Raw genomic sequence first — 17,482 nt, 5'->3', positions numbered from 1 at the left:
GGTGTTTTGAGTTGATTAGCTGATTGGCATGTCACCATATTCTAATTTTTTGAGATAGTGAATTGGTGGGTTTTTGTTAAATGTGAGCCAAAATCATCACATTAAAAGAACCAAAGACTTAAACTACTTCAGTCTGTGTGCATTGAATTTATTTAATACACGAGTTTCACAATTTGAGTTGAATTACTGAAATAAATGAACTTTTCCACGACATTCTAATTTATTGAGATGTACCTGTATAGTATGAATTATTGTCAAAAAAATTGATTTGCAAGTTTGTTTAAGGATACCAGAGCATCTCTAACTCAAGTATTTGCATTCATTCATATAGTTCTCCCAGACAGCCCCAACTTCCCCTATCGGAGGTACGACCGCCTCCCACCTATCAACCAGTTCTCCATAGAGAGTGACTCAGACCTGTCGGAGACAGCGGAGCTCATAGAGGAGTATGAAGTGTTTGACCCTTCTAGACCCAGACCCAAAGTCATCCTCATCATAGGTAAGTCCAATATATGGGTACTTTTATCATGGATAACAGGCTTGAAACTTAAGGCTTAAACCTATTTGCATGTGTAAGGTGTTTGAGAAAAAAGATTGGTGTTTATGTATGTGCTCTTGGATATGTTTTATGTGGGTAAATATTGGTATAAATTCAATGCATGTGATAAAATACTTAAAGCTGATGTGTGTAATTTTTCAGTGTTTAAATACTTTCTCCTATCAAATTCTAATATGCAGAGATAAATCTCAACTATCAGATAAAAGAGAAATACAAGTCGAATTTAGATTTGGAGGTAGTCAGAAACGCTTGTGACCACATTACATTTATAGTGTAAAAACTAATCTGTCCGGATGCATTTAGGGCAACAGCGAAGGACCACCTACTCACTTGTATGCAGTGTCAACATTGATTTGATTCCAAGTGTCTGCAAATCAATACATAAAAATGAATAATGTGAAAGGCACACATCTGAAGTAATACTTGACTAAAATAACTGAGCTTTTGGCTTGAAACCTCACATTTGTTTGATTAAAATTCATGTATAATATACATGGGGGGGGGGGGGGGCTTACACACTGACTAGTAGGTAATGGATGCTGTCATGAAATCAGTGACCTTCCCCTAGTCATATGAGTTGCATTTTAGACTCATGTTAATACCAGGTGTAAACGGATGTGTGCACTTGTGAATAGATAACCAGAGACGGATGTTAATACCAGGTGTGAACAGTTCAGATTGTTCAGATTGGGATGTCTGAGAGTTCTACATTTCCCTCATACCTTATCTGACTTCCTTGCATACATTTCTTTTTGATGTATTGATGTATTCATTTCATTTGCCTAAGAAACATGTTACCAATGATGGATTTAGCCCACAAGCAAATAAACATGTATATTCCATCAATTAAGTAACCTACATATGTAAGATTTTTAGAAGAATATCTCAGCTCTGAAGGTCCATACAATGCAAGTGAATGGGTACCAACATTTTGAAGCTCAATAAAGGCAGCATTAAAGTAATCCGTAAGACTCCAGGGTTCAAATCTATGTCTTCAGAAGCGATATGAAAGGGTGTGGGTGAGAAACACATCAATATTTAAGTCCGTTTTTACCATAAATTCTCCTCCCTGCCCAGTAGGTGGCGATATACACAAAGAATGTGAATCGCCAAAAACAAAAGAAGAAGTATGTGAAAGTGAAAGTGGATATTGAAGGAACTCACAATTATCCTTTTACTTTATGTATCACTCTAAGATCGCCTTATAATTGATATGTGTTGTACACATTCATGCAAATTTAGCTAAAACATTTCTAAATATGTACGTTTCTGAGTAGAAGCTACTTATTTTCTTACATTATGGTTGTTGAGCCAATTAATCGTTTTCTTTCAGTGTAGCAAGCACACAAAGCTCCCTAGAAACTGCCTAGGAATGCCCTAGCAACCACCCAAACACCTTAACAACCACATAGCATCATCCTGACACCCTCCCACAACCTCCTAGTATTGTGGCAGCAACTTTGGCATGGGCAAGCGACACTAACATTTTCTAAAGAAATTTAATTCAGAATGATGTAGTTATTATTAATACTATATTTGCTCCTTTCTCTGTCTCAGATAAGTGATGCATTTCTACAAATGCAAAATGACTACCCCAACTTCTACTAGAGGTCGGCAACCTTTTTGTCATGGAGTGCCATTTTTTATTTTCCTGGTCAATGGCTGTGCTGACGAAAATGTTTCTATTTTGCATTTTTCTATTTTAATCGTTTATTTTCATTACAAATGATATTATCAGCTTAAAAATCTTGTAAAAAATCTTGCATGTGAATTGTCACAGAGCATCTTGTGAAAGTGCTTTAATGAAAGAAAACATGTCTTTTTGTACAAAATGAGTTAACACAGTTAGTCACAAATCTGCTTATTTGATTACTGATCACGAAATTGTGTGGAATCTTAAATATTTATCATATTATGTCATACATGTTTCAAAATCACACAGAGGGTTAATTACTAGTATGCAGTCAACAGAGAGAGAGGAGCAGTCTATTTTACTTGTATGAAGTTTTTCGCATCTGCATTCCAATCTACATCTTGATGTAATCCTTCCTTCCACACAGCATGTTTTAATCAACTGAATGGGAGGCTAATCACTATTAAAGTGTGACGAGACTCACGCTGCGCATGCAAGCCATTCGCACATCACAAGCCGATCAACTATTTAGCCCTTTTTGGTGAATTGCACCTGCAAAATCCTAAAACTTTATTTCCAGGTTTAATTTATATTTTGAATAGACTCAGATTTTTGAACCACACGATGTGGGTTTATGTGTTTTCTTTTAATCTTTTAATGTAGTTTTGTGTCTGACCATGGTTAAAGGAGGGTGTACCTGTATGCTGGGTTGGAAACCTCACAGATTAATAGTGGTCATTTCCTTGTTACATCACGTGTTGTTCTGAAAGCAAAAAGAAACAAATGAAACACAGAATGTAGGCTGTCATCCACGCAGCCTGACCGAAGCAAAGCGGGCAAGTTTACTCACGCGATTAACCGAAGTAAAGTGCTGCCGGCTTGTGATGCACGAATGGCTTGCATGTGCTGCACGAGTCTGCTGGGTATACTGTAGTCTCGTCACATTTGAACTTTTTGTTTAGTCTCCCATTCAACTCATGAAAACACGCTGCGTGATCATGAGGAAGGATTACATCAAGATGTAGATTGGAATGCAGGTGTGGAATTTATATAAATAAAATAGTCTACTCCTCTCTCGCTGTTGCTGGCGTGCCAGTGATTACCCCTCTGTGTACCAATGCTAGCATGCATGCCATAGGTTGCCGATCCCTGAAGGATAGAAATGTTCTTGCCAAATTTAGGACAGTGCTTTATTTGCTCATTATAATTTGATGTTGACTGAAAGAAAGAGATGATTAAGGTCATCTGTCCTTAAATTAAGTGGTTTTGGCAAACCATGTTGTTCAATGACAGCAGGTCAGTGGAAATCTAAGAAATCATGCAAGCTCAAGACATACTTCTAGCTTCATTCGCTCTCAAGGGATATACAGGTGCTATTGATACTCACTATGTGAGTGTTGATACTCTTTTCACCTTGTCCCCAAACAGGTGGCCCAGGCAGTGGTAAAGGGACACAATGTCTGAAGATCGCCAAGCGCTATGGCTTTGAATATGTGTCAATGGGTGAGCTACTCAGGAAGAAGATGATCCATAATGCCACCAGCAACAGGAAGTGGAGTCTGATTGCCAGGATCATCACCAATGGGGAACTGGCACCACAGGTATTTTGAAGTCATTGGAGAAAGGATGTCAAAGTAAAGGTCAAATCTTCACATAACTGGATATCTCCATGAAACATAGCATCTGCTTTTTTGGTTTTTCAGGCAGGGCACCTTTTTTTTCAATATTAGAAATTTTGCCATTGGTCAGTGGTGGCACCAAGCCTTTTTCCGAATCAACATTTGACAATTAAATCTCACAAACAGTGTTGGTTAGTAATGTAATGGACTAAACGTAATCTAGATTATGTTACCAGATTACAAATATCAAGTACTTGTATTTGGATTACATAACCTTTTTAATAGTGTGTCATCAGTTTAAAGTTACTGGATTACATGATTACATATTGATTACATTACCTATCAATCTTGACTTAAAAAATGGAGGTGAAAGCAGTGTACATTGGTACCTTATACACTTAAAACAAGATTTCAACAAAACAAGTAATAAGTAATCCAAAAGTAATCAGATTATAATAATTAAAAGTTACTGATTACAATTTCAGTTACCAGGTTACATTTCAGATATAATCTATCCAACAGCTCACAAACTCATCAAAGTCATAAAGCAGGATATGATGACTATGAAACATCGCACTTGATGTCAGGAGGTGGGTGACACTGGGTGATGGACCTCAGTAACAGGGGCCCTCACTGGAGGGGGGCCCACAGAAATCTTAATTGATATTACAATTATATTATATATATATATATATATATATATATATATATATAATATATATATATATATATATATATATATATATATATATATATATATATATATATAGTAATAACTTGCTATTGGTTGGAATAAAATGTTGCAAGATTCTGTTTTCCACCTGTAAAAATGGGGAGTTCCCCTGTAATCTGCATTGTCTCCTCCCATGTTAGCAACCCCCCCACCCCCCTCAACAAAAGCAAAAGTGGTCTGGTCCATCAGCCAGCATGCGGTACAAACTGAGGACACGTCATGATGTAATTTGCTTACTCCGTTAATGTAACTACAGAACTGAATCCAAAATCGGAAATAAAGAGACAGTACCAATTTAGCATGTGCTCTGATTATCAATGTAAATAATTGTAAATAGAACAATTTATGCATGTAAACAATAAACATGTAACAAATATATATGCAAAATAAAAAATGCAAAATAAAATATACCTATATGAATCCATATAGAATAAAATCAAAATTAGAACCGAATCGAGAGCTTGTGAAACAATCTGAAACAATATCCAGCCCTAATTTTGGACCCTGTGTAAATATCAGTGTGGTGATGGGGGTGTGGTCGTGTGTCTGTGTGCGGGAGAGAGGGAGTGTTGTGGCTCGTCAGCTGTTTCTTGTTACAGTGATAGCGGGGAGAGGCCTCAAAAGTGGCCGTAACACGCCAGAGAGGCAGAGAGAGAATGAGTGTGCAATACTGCCATCTGTTCACATTGAGTGTTGAGTCTATGGAGTATTGTGGAAAAGTTTGTTTATTTTGAGTGTTGATTATTGAACTGAGTGGAACATTGAAAAGAGTACAAACGCTGCACACAAAGGCAGAGAAAATAAAAGCCTCACCTGAAGCGTGTCACTGCTCCCCATTTCCTCATTTCCACCAACGAACCCTGACGTGGTGTCACAATCAGTTAGAAAGTTAAGACTTTCTAAAACTAGCTGAGAGCAGAAATGTCTCAGGATAGATTGAACAACATGGCACTCTTCTCATTTCAGAAATGTTATGGTGAGTTTGCCGACAAGAAAACTCATACATTTATACATGTATAATTTATTTTGTTTTATAATGTATTACTTGATTCAAATAATATTTGCATTTGAAAATAATAAGTTATGAATTAGCACTGTTAAATATCCATCTAACATGTTTATGCTGGATATTATCCCACTACAAACCCAAAGTGGTCAGGGAGCCAAAATAAAGACTTTTCTATCGTTCTATTTCCCGAACACAACCCCCATCTACCATTGGTTAACAAAACAAATAGTCTGTCCTAAACTCCCGCCATTGGTTGTGCCAGTGTAGCTGGTCGGTTTTCACTTTTTGGCGGGAAAACAACCTGAAACTGTCTTATAGTTGTCTCTGCATATTAAACTGGCATAGGAGAAAGTATTTCAACACTGAAAAAAGGACACACTTCAGCTATAAATATAAGGTGACTATTATTACTTTGGCAAGCTCAGTTTTGGTCAAGATTGCAGTATTTTTCTCCCTTTATTCATATACCCAGGCTTAACAATCATATTAAGTTCCCTGTTTGTAACAACTTATCCACATACCCTTTCCTGCATATTAACTTTCCATCTGTGAGCAGAGTGCGTGACTCTGGAAATGAGGCCACCATATTTTGGAGAGGAGGATTGAAAAGAGAAACAGATGATAAGACCTCCCACTGCGCATTGAGTCCCAAAAGCACTTCTGAATTGCTTTGTACTTTGTAAAAGAGGGCAGTCTTTCTGCAAAGATTATTGAAAATAGGATAAAATGACCAGCCCAAGTCATTTAATCCTTATCTGCATTAGATGTCCCTCTATACTGAGACACAGGTCAAGTCTAGCTTCCTTATACTTTGCCAGAGAAATAAAACCAATTTCAACTAACAATTTACTGGATTAGGAAGACAAAGAAGACTTTTCCAGGCTGTGACATACTTGAAGGGAACATAAGGGCCAAAACTTCTCAGTGTTGTAATGACCACCCATTACTGCCCACATTGTTGATAACGATATGTATTCATTGTTCCGAAACTTTGCCCACCCAGGCGCATTGAATCAATAATGAGGAAGTAGGATTAATACTATTATTCCTAAACACCAGAAAAACCAAAGGATCCCAACTTTAGAAAAGAGTGGCTGGAGTTTATTACTAACAACATCCCTGATAATTCTTATGTAAATCTTAACAGTTTGCGTGGCACATTTCAGCACAGGTTATTTTGTGAGCATTTCAGATTAAATTGCATGTTGTGTTTTCATCATTCGTTGTGCGACAGGTTTTTATGGTGTTGTTTCTGACTAATGTGTTTGGATATGGATACTGCCCTCATGAAAAAAACACCCATGTTACACACCTTGACTAATATTATAAGAAATCTTAGGGGAAAAATCATATAAAATGTATGATATGACCCCTCTTAAATGAATGTTCGGGTTCAATACAAGTTAATCTCTATTGACAGTATTTGTGGTATAATGTTGATTACCACAAACATTTATTTTGACTAATTTCTCATTTTCTTTAAAAATAGGCACTTACAATGGAAGTTTTAATTTATAATTTTATAATAGCACTTACATTAAAGGGATAGTTCACCCAAAAATAAAACATTTCATTTACTCACCCTCATGCCATCCCAGGTGTGTATGACTTTCTTTCTTCAGAACACATCTGAAGAAAAATAGAAAAATATCTTAGCTCAGTAGGTCCTTAAAATGCATGTGGATGGTGATCAGACCTTTGAAGTTATAAAATGAATAGACAGTCAGCATAAACATCATCCATATGACTCCGCTGGTTGAAATTATGTCTTCTAAAGTGAAACGATTGCTTTTGGTGCAAAAAAAGATCAATATTTAAGTACTTTTTAAGTATGAATCATAATTTCTGGTCAGCAGGAGTATGCACATGGTGTAATCGCGTTGGCATGTTCACGTGAGAACTGTTGCATGTGCGACATACCCGGAAGAGCAGCACTGTTTACAACTGAGTAGGAGGAACGCTGTACAGAAGCTTCATTGGTTTTGGTTTAGATCTGTATTTGTATCTGTTTGTTTACTCACAGTGAGGCATTTGTGTGCTCATCCTGGTTGTCTCATCCAAGAAAAAACGTGAGATTACGTCCATAACATGCCAATACGAATACGTCACACGAGAGACCACGTGAACTCCGCCCTCTCGTGGATGTGCATACTGCTGCTGACAGAAGTTATTATTTACATTTAAAAAGTACTTAAATATATATCTTTTTCGCACCAAAAAGCAATTGTTTCGCTTAAGAAGACATTCATTTAACCAGCGGAGTCTTAGAGCTGATGTTTATGCTAACTGTCTGTTCTTTTTGGAGCTTCAAAGGTCAGATCACCATCCACTTGCATTTTAAGGGCCCACTGAATTAAAATATTTTTTTGTTTTTCTTCAAATGTGTACTGATGAAGAAAGAAAGTCATATACATCTGGGATGGCATGAGGGTGAGTAAATGATGAGAGAATTTTCATTTTTTGGGTGAACTATCCATTCTCCTGTTAAAGCTTTTGTATTATTTGAGCTGTAAAGTTTAAATCGTCGTTTTAGGGTTTTAGTGTTTACGGCGTTGTCATGGCAACAAAGTTGTAAAATTGGGTATAACTTTACACAAAAAAGATTAGCTAGCAATTTTATCTCACCAAAATCATGTTAACACACATATTGTTTACGTCTTTTGGCTATACTTTTGAACAGTGAGTATTTTAACGTTTACGGATTGGCCCGAAGTGCTTCACTGTAACCCAGATTTTTGATTTTTTTTAAAGAAAAGAAGAGACAAGTCAAAATTAATTTTTGTGGTAATCAACATTGTGCCACAAATGCTGTCGATTGAGCTTTACTTGTATTGAATATTCCTTTAAGCACTTTACTTTAATTATACTGTATGTTGTCTATGTTTCCAAAATATTGTAAGCAAATTGATTTGCTTTTAAACATCTGTACCAAAGGTCCAAATTATTTGCCATTGCTGCTGGATTGTTCTGGATCAGAACCGATGAATTCCTGTTCATTATCTCTGAAGTCACATTAAATGTATCATTAGCTTTATCAAACTACAAACAGCTTTGCAAACTAGGTACACCAGTCTTGCATGTGCAAGTTTTGCATGTGGAACAAGCATTATGTTTCTGTGTTTGGGAAGAGGGTCTCTATGTATTATGAAGATGTCCTCTGCATTGAACATTGCCTGGATCGCTCCAGTTAACCTGCAGTAAAAAGAGTGTTTGAGTGTATGAATTACATTCCAAGCAGGGGGACAAACAACTTTATTTTTAGAGCTGTCTTGTACTGACTCTTGGTCTCTGCCGTAAATGATCCCATCCACATCATTAGATTTGCTATGCTTGAACATTTTCCCCCTCGAGCACTGAACAATAAAGTTATCCTAACATGCCACTGCATTCCTCAATTGCGCTCAAAATCGCCTAAAATGTGAAGTTTGATATGTTAGTCACCAAGTGCAATTTTTTGTGAGTGTTTGATGATTTCCTTTTCAAGCACATCCTCTTCCATTATGAAAAAAGCATAGAGAATTCTGACAAGGATAAATTATTTTAAAAACATATTCTGTACTCTGAGAAATTCAGTGAATGTTCTGAAAGTCTCCAGTGAATTACGTAAAGATTGCCCTTGAAGCCCAACTCATTTGAGACATCATGCCTCAGCCTTTCCGCTAAACTGATTTAGTGTGCAGTTTAAAACAGCCCAGAATTACAAAGCACATTTACCCTGCAAGTAATTGACCTATAAAGACCAAATTACTTACAGAAAATAAGGTTTCCTATATTTGGAAGGGAAACCAGTTTACCGTTGCGCATTCGACTGATATTGTAGTAATCGAGTCTGACTTGTACATGCTGATGAGTATTTAAATTGGAATCAAGGTATCAAAGATGTAAAAGAAATCTTTGTGGGTGTGTATTATGGCTGTGACTGAGTATATTTATTTACCCTCATTAGGAAACAACCATAACCGAGATCAAGCAGAAGATCATGAAAATTCCAGACGCCAGTGGAATAGTTATAGATGGCTTCCCTCGAGACGTGGCACAGGCTCTCTCTTTTGAGGACCAGGTGAGTGAATTTTATTAGTCGTGTTTACTAAGGCAAACATCACTTTTATTATTTCACTTATTTAGAGTTAGGGATTTCAACAAACCCCAAACCATTAGCATGTAGCTCGTCCCACACCATTTGTGCTGAAGACATGAATGATACCTCAAATCGTATGGCTTGTTAAGGAGAAATGTGCTTGTTCTTGGTGGTATTCTAGTTCTTATAATTTTTATCTGGCGGACAATAAAAGTAGCATAAAAAAAATCACATACATTTACAGGGAATGAGGGATCTGAGCCATATCTAGGGACCAGAATATCATAGAGACTTGGGGTGGGCTCTTTTGAATTGGGCCAGTAAGCAACCACCTAGAACACCTTAGCAACCGCATAGCACATTTTTCACGGGAAAGCACCAACTCACTTTTCTTTTTTTTTTTTTTTTAAGAAAATATCAAAATCTTGTCACCTTATTTTCCATATGTACAGTATAAATAAAAAACCTCCCATATCACAGGAAACTATTTAATCTGTCAATTCTGTCATGACTGCAGCCTACGATTGCACAAATAATCCCTAAAGCAATAGTTAATAGTGGGATTTTCTCAGCTGCAGCTTCAGGCTCAGCTTGTCACAGTGTTCCTGTTAGCAGTGTTTAAAAGCAAGGCAGAAATGAAGACACAATATAACATGTCAGATTATTCACAGCTAATGGGCCATATTCTTATGGTCAAGTTGGTAATTGCATAAGTGGATGATACAGTTGTGGAGGCAGAACGTTTGTTACTGTTTTTACACTACAGATGTGTTCATCAGGTTTTAAAATGACCAGTTGGGGAAACCCAAATATCTAATGGGCTCAGTAGTTTGCTAGTTGTTTACTGTTGTTGGTCGGAATACGCGTGATGAACTTTAGAGGCTCTACAACAACTGTGTGTCTTATTCACTTTCACACAAATCACGAGTACAACAGCTGATTATGACTTTTTAAATAGTGATTTTTCACTCTATTACTCACATGCTGCCATGTTATGATATCGAACCATTTTGATTCTAACGCATCATATAAAAAAAACCCTATCAATTTTAATGCTTCTATGACAGACACACCTACATTTACACATTTATTCAAGTGTGATTATCTTCTGATAGATAGAATGTTGGACTTTGAACTAGGAAGACCACACTTCAAGCCCAGCCAAGCACAAAAGCTGACGAAAGTGTCACAGAAGTGACATGAAATTATGTGGTTGCTTCAGAAAATGTACTTTTTCTGTCACATTTTCGAAAAGAACACTATTGGTTAGGTTAAGGTGTTGGTTTAGGGTAAGGATGTCTGCTTTGTTTACCTCTCATTTATCTTTTAAGACACTATTGGTTAAGTTTAGGTTAAAGTTTTAGGTTAGGGAAGTGCATTTTACTCATTAAAACCTCCATCTAATATTCACTTTCAAAACTCTGTCTGATTACAACATAATTTCGCTCAGTTTTAGCGCTCCCTGCTGGAAATTTCACTGGGAAACTGCAGCCAAACGTGTAATACAGCATGTAATTTTGGTTTGCAAAAATGTTGCCAAGGTCACGTAAATTTCATGAGATCAGGCTGGAATTAAATGACTCGCAGTTGCTTTGCTGATGCAAATCGCTGAATGTGTGACTGTCCCTTAAGATGTGTTTGGCAACCTGTGATGTGAGAATTTAGAGTTGAGAACAAAGATTTTACACCCTGTTGATTCACACCCGCATGAGTGACTTGACCAGGTAACATGCAGATCTCAACGCTACACTTTAAATGCTCTATTAGATAACAGTGTTTTTGACAGGAGCGTCTTGGCATTAATCATTGCAATTTCAAGGGACGAGATTGATGCAATGCCTCTGACAGGTGTATATTAATGTCTATAGGCCTGTCAAATATGAACTAATGTGAACCTCGCTGAGAGGAAATTAGTTGGCAGTTTTCAATTGCAGGTCTCAATGCACATTCTTCTCCAAATGACAGCCTACTCCTTTAAGCGTCATCATGGCTAATTAGTTCTCTCTCACACACTTCCTTCCACACTTCCAGCATTAGCAGATGGTACGTTTGCTATTATGCCTAACTCACTGACCCTCTACAGCAGTGGTTCTCAACTGGTTTGGCTTCAGGTCCCAGATTTTACATTGGACATCAAAAGCTGACATACACCCTACCAAAATTGTTTCCCTTTAACAAAAATTAAAACATCAAAATGTCCTTAATTAAACATTGAACTTGTTTTATATTACCATGAACTGCACAAACCATGAATATGCAAAATTATTCAGACTGATCAAACTCTGAATTCGGCGACAGTAGTTTGAAAGGTCTGCTGCTCAATTCGATCTGTGCTTACCGAAATTTGAACCACTGCCCCCAATGGCCGGAGCTGGAAGTGTTGATGAGATGAAATATCCAAAGAGTGGTACCAAAAGCGAGTTGTATTTTTAGATGTAAATAATGAAATACAGTCAACAGGAATACATATTTTATTAACACTACTCCCTAACCCAAACCCCAGCCCTAAACCTAAACTTACATTTTACGTGGAGTAAAAATGTAATTTTTGAGTGAAAATATAACCACTGAATCATACTCACCATTGTTAATGTGAACACAATTATGGGGGCTGCTGCTTGTCAGTAATTTTTCATAATGGAGTCGATGTCAGGGTTAGACTTGAGATTAATGGCTTTTTCACGCATCGATAATTGGAAGATTTTCCCAATGATTATCGTAAAATATTGGGATTTTTTTAGATATAAATAGGGTTCCCTATCTGTCACTCACTCGACGTTGTGTTGATGTAGTGACACTAGGGGTCACTCTTGGGAGCCCGAGATACCTCTGGTCTTTGATAAAAGGCCAATGAAAATTGGCGAGTGGTATTTGCATGCCACTCCCCCGGACATACGGGTATAAAAGGAGCTGGTATGCAACAACTCATTCAGATTTTCTCTTCAGAGCCGAACGGTCATGCTCATTGAGCTGAATTCTACTGTTCATTCACCTCTGCTGGATCTGACGGCACATTTCAGCGGCTTCTCCCTCCTCTGCACTGGTGCACTGCAGAGAATGCCCCTGGGCGTTTCGGCAGAAAACAAGAGAGTACTGTATATTTTCTGAAAGAGCTTTTTTCCTCTAAAAGAGTATATATTTCTCTAAAAGAGCGGCACATACGGAACGTCTTTTTAAAGATGCCTTTCTGATTGTGTGTTATTCCTGGTTGCGGTCGTTATCTCTCAACTTCGGATGGTCATGATCGCTGTCTTTCGTGTCTGGGCGCGACCCACATGGAGGCAGCGTTTGTGGAAAGTTCATGTTCTCATTGGCTCTCCTGCAGGTCCACCAAGCCAAGGCATTGAAAGAACTGCACGAGGGTAGTTCCACCCCAGATTTGATGCAGGAACTGCGCTCGGTGACCGACCTCGCTCTCCGAGCGACGAAGGTCACGGTGCGGTCTCTCGGGCGGATGATGGCCATACTAGTGGTCCAGGAGCACCAACTTTGGCTCAACCTGGTCAAGATGGGTGAGGCCGACAAGACAAGGTTTCTTGCTGCCCCCATTTCCCAGGCTGGCCTATTCGGTGACACCGTCGAGGACTTTGCTCAGCAGTTCTCGGCGGTGAAGCAGCAGACGGAGGCAATCCGGCACATCCTGCCCCGGCGTGGCTCAAGATCCCGCACCCCGTCTGCTAGTCATCAAGGGCATCCCCCTGCAGTGACTGCACCTGAGACGGGTGACCCAGAGACGAAGGAACCCACTCACCTGAAGCTGGTAAGAAGACCACTCCGTCCCCCGGTGGAGGGCCGGGCGGAAAATCTTTTGTTGCATTTTTTTTTTATTTTGCCGCATGCCCAAGTGGCTGTGGAACCCAATAGTTCAGCAAAAGAGTGGCTTCCTTCCTCCCTGGGTCACATAGCCGGTGTGCACGGTCATCATCACGACTACCGTCCACGGGTTTTTTCTTGCAGGATTGGCGCTCCAGCGGTGGTCTTTCCGCCCCTGAGCGCCCAGTTGTGGCACACAACTGCCCCTGATGTGGGAGTCTCCACGGGTTACGAGGACAGGCCTCTTCCTCCCCCATCCCAGGCTGTTCCGGGGGTGGTCACAAGGAGCCAGGTAAGTGCTTCGATGTCCCTAGACTCAGCACGGCCACGACGTGGTGTGGCACCTTGAGCTCCACCCCGCCACGAGGCCCCACCTGCCGGTACGTCCGACAACATTGTCCCCTTGGTCCCCCTTGCACGGAACTTGGACGTGTGGCTCACGCTTTCCAATCCGTCACGATAGCTGATCCGGACTGTCCGACTCGGCTATGCGATTCAGTTTGCCAGGCGCCCACCCAGGTTCAGCGGTATTCACTTCACCTTGGTCAAGAGTGAAAACACTGCTACCTTGCACGTGGAGATCGCTACCCTCCTACGGAAGGGCGCGATACAACCTGTCCCTCCAGCCGAGATGAAGAAGGGGTTTTACAGCCCCTACTTCATCGTACCGAAAAAAGGCAGTGGGTTGTGGCCAATCTTGGACCTGCGAGTACTGAACCAGGCCTTACACAGACTTCCGTTCAAGATGCTGACGCAAAAACACATTCTGGCGAGCGTCCGGCATCAAGATTGGTTCGCGGCGGTAGACCTGAATGATGCGTACTTCCACGTCTCGATCCTTCCTCGACACAGACCCTTCCTGCGGTTTGCATTCGAGGGTCAGGCGTATCAGTACAAAGTCCTCCCTTTCGGCCTGTCCCTGTCTCCTCGCTTCTTCACAAAGGTCGCAGAGGCTGCCCTTGCAGGGTGGTGGGCATTCGCATTATCAACTATCTCGATTACTGGCTAATCCTAGCTCACTCTCGAGACATGTTTTGCGCACACAGGGACCTGGTGCTCTCACACCTCAGCTGACTAGGGCTTCGGGTCAACTGGGAAAAGAGCAAGCTCCTCCCGGTTCAGAGCATCTCTTTTCTCGGTTTGGAGTTGGACTCAGTCTCCTTGACGGCGTGCCTTACGAACGAGCGCGCCCAGTCAGTGCTGGCCTGTTTGAAGGCGTTCAAACAGAAAACAGCGGTTCCACTGAAACTTTTTCAGAGGCTCCTGGGGCATATGGCATCCTCGGCGGTGGCCACCCCGCTCGGGTTGATGCATATGAGGCCGCTTCAGCACTGGCTCCAGACTTGAGTCCCAAGATGGGCATGGTTTCTACGGGCAGGTTTTCCTCTAGTACTGGTCTCCAGGCGTGTCGTGGTCATGACAGACACCTCCAAAACAGGATGGGGTGCTGTTTACAATGGGCACGCAGCCACCGGCCTCTGGACAGGTCCGTGACTGCATTGGCACATCAACTGCCTCGAGTTGTTAACAATTCTGCTCACCCTGCGGAGGTTTCGGCCGTTGATCCAGGGCAAGCACGTGTTAGTTCGGACAGACAACCTGCGGTGGTAGACACGATCACTCAGGCAAGGGTCCCCCCAACGAGGCGCCTGTATGCCTTTAAGTGGCGTCTGTTCGCTAAGTGGTGTTCTTCTCGACGGGAAGACCCCCAGAGATGCGCAGTCAGATCAGTGCTTTCCTTCCTGCAGGAGAGGTTGGAAGGGAGGCTGTCCCCTTCCACCTTGAAGGTGTATGTTTCCGCCATAGCAGCACACCACGACACAGTCGACGGTAAGTCCTTAGGGAAGCATGACCTGATCATCAGGTTCCTAAGAGGCACCAGGAGGCTGAATCTCGTTCCCTCATGGGACCTCTCTGTAGTTCTTCAGGGTCTACAGAGAGCCCCCTTTGAGCCTTTGCAGTCAGCCGAGCTTAAGGCACTCTCCTTGAAGACTGCCCTCCTGACTGTGCTCACTTCCATCAAGAGGGTAGGAGACCTGCAAACGTTCTCTGTCAGCGAAACGTGCTTGGAGTTCGGTCCGGGTTACTCTCACGTGATCCTGAGACCCCGACCGGGCTATGTGCCCAAGGTTCCCACCACCCCTTTTAGGGACTAGGTGGTGAACCTGCAAGCGCTGCCCCAGGAGGAGGCAGACCCAGCCCTGTCGTTGCTGTGTCCGGTGCGTGCTTTACTCATCTATTTGGATCGCACGCAGAGCTTTAGAATCTCTGAGCAGCTCTTTGTCTGCTTTGGTGCATAGTGGAAAGGAAGCGCTGTCTCCAAGCAGAGGATCGCCCACTGGCTCATTGACGCCATAACTATGGCATATCATGCCCAGGACATGCCGCCCCCGGTAGGGCTATGAGCCCATTCTACCAGGGGTGTAGCGGCTTCCTGGGCCCTGGCCAGGGGTGCCTCTCTAACAGACATTTGCAGAGCAGCGGGCTGGGCAACACCCAACACCTTTGCAAGGTTCTACAACATCCGGGTGGAACCTGTTTCATCCCAGGTAGTGGCACGCAACACAAGCAGATAAGCCTGGGATAGCCGGCCTGGTGTATCGCTTGCACATAGCGCCTTCCACCTCCTTTTGAGTTGAAGATGTGCGCCATTAATTCCCAGTAGTGTTCACAAGTTTTGTTCTCTGGTTGACTTCCTCCGAGCCCTGTGGCAGTCGAGTTTTCGGAGAGACTCGTTGCCGGCCCAGTACACGTGCAAACTAAGAGTCCTGTTCTGGGGTAGGTGCTCTGCATGTGGCGGTTCCCTGTAAGGATAACCCCATGCGATATATATCTTCTGCTAATTCGTTTCCCTGTTGGCAAACTGCGTCTTTCTTGGGCAGAGCCCCTCTGCCCCAGTCTCCATGTTTGTAGTAACTCCTCCCCCATTGGGCAGGATCTACCTTGAAGACTCTCCACATGGTTGGAAAGACCATGTGACGTATTCTTCCACTTAAATATCCCCCCCTCTCTTTGAGCGAGGTGTGGGCTCTGCGGTGTCTTCCCCTTAGGATGGACACCCCCGACTAGACCTGGTGACCCAGTCAGATAATCCCCCTTCTTTTTTAGGGAGTGGAAAAAAGAGAAGGGGAAAAGAGGCCACAACTGGATTAAGCCTGTCTCTATCTCTTGGGTAGTCGACTTGTCCCCAAAGGGCCGTTCGACACTCATAACTATGTTGGGGGAGGTTATGTGTCAACCTGGTGTGCTGGCAATGAGGCACACAGTAGTCTGCCCACCACACACCGCCAGTTCACGTAACACAGTTCAGCCAATTGTGGCGTTTCGTATAGGGACCCCTAGTGTCACTACATCGACACAATGTCGAGTGAGTGACAGATAGGGAACGTCATGGTTACTTGTGTAACCTCCGTTCCCTGATGGAGGGAACGAGATGTTGTGTCCCTCATGCCACAACGCTGAACAACCCGCTGAAATGGCCGGACCTTATATCGGCTCCTCAGCATAAAACCTGAATGAGTGGTTGCATACCAGCTCCTTTTATACCCGTATGTCTGGGGGAGTGGCATGCAAATACCACTCGCCAATTTTCATTGGCCTATTATCAAAGACCAGAGGTGTCTCGGGCTCCCAAGAGTGACCCCTAGTGTCACTACATCGACACAACATCTCGTTCCCTCCATCAGGGAATGGAGGTTACACAAGTAACCATGCACAATTGTCTTTGTCTTTTCAAACATATTTCTCAACACAACTTTAGTGAAGTGTGAGTGGCAGAGTAAATTAAAGGTGGTCGCTAACCGGATGTGTCTGACGGACAACATGGCAAATTTTAAAGTTCAAAATTACTATTTTCAATGAAGGTACATACAAAGCGTGGGCTGCTCAAAAATCGGCAGTGCTACAGAGCTTAATTCGCATAGTTTTCCATTAAATTTGACCCAAATCATTATCAAAGGACAAAGATTATTTACTCTAGCCATCATTGGATGATATATTGTGCATATGCATCTTTTATATAGCCTACACAATATATTT

General features: G+C 41.7%; 1 protein-coding gene across 1 annotated transcript in view; it reads left to right on the top strand.

Annotated features, from left to right (window-relative positions):
* The window catches only part of LOC127441992 (adenylate kinase isoenzyme 5-like), a 105,695-nt gene that overhangs the window by 6,886 nt on the left and 81,327 nt on the right, over window positions 1-17,482 (top strand). The window contains exons 3-5 of the mRNA XM_051699618.1: window positions 332-499; window positions 3,621-3,793; window positions 9,500-9,613. Of these exons, the coding sequence (XP_051555578.1) occupies window positions 332-499; window positions 3,621-3,793; window positions 9,500-9,613 (455 nt within the window). The remainder of the gene's footprint in view (window positions 1-331; window positions 500-3,620; window positions 3,794-9,499; window positions 9,614-17,482) is intronic.

Source organism: Myxocyprinus asiaticus, chromosome 6 (assembly GCF_019703515.2).
Source record: "Myxocyprinus asiaticus isolate MX2 ecotype Aquarium Trade chromosome 6, UBuf_Myxa_2, whole genome shotgun sequence".
Lineage (NCBI taxonomy): Eukaryota > Metazoa > Chordata > Actinopteri > Cypriniformes > Catostomidae > Myxocyprinus > Myxocyprinus asiaticus.
This window is presented reverse-complemented; position numbering and strand designations above follow the sequence as displayed.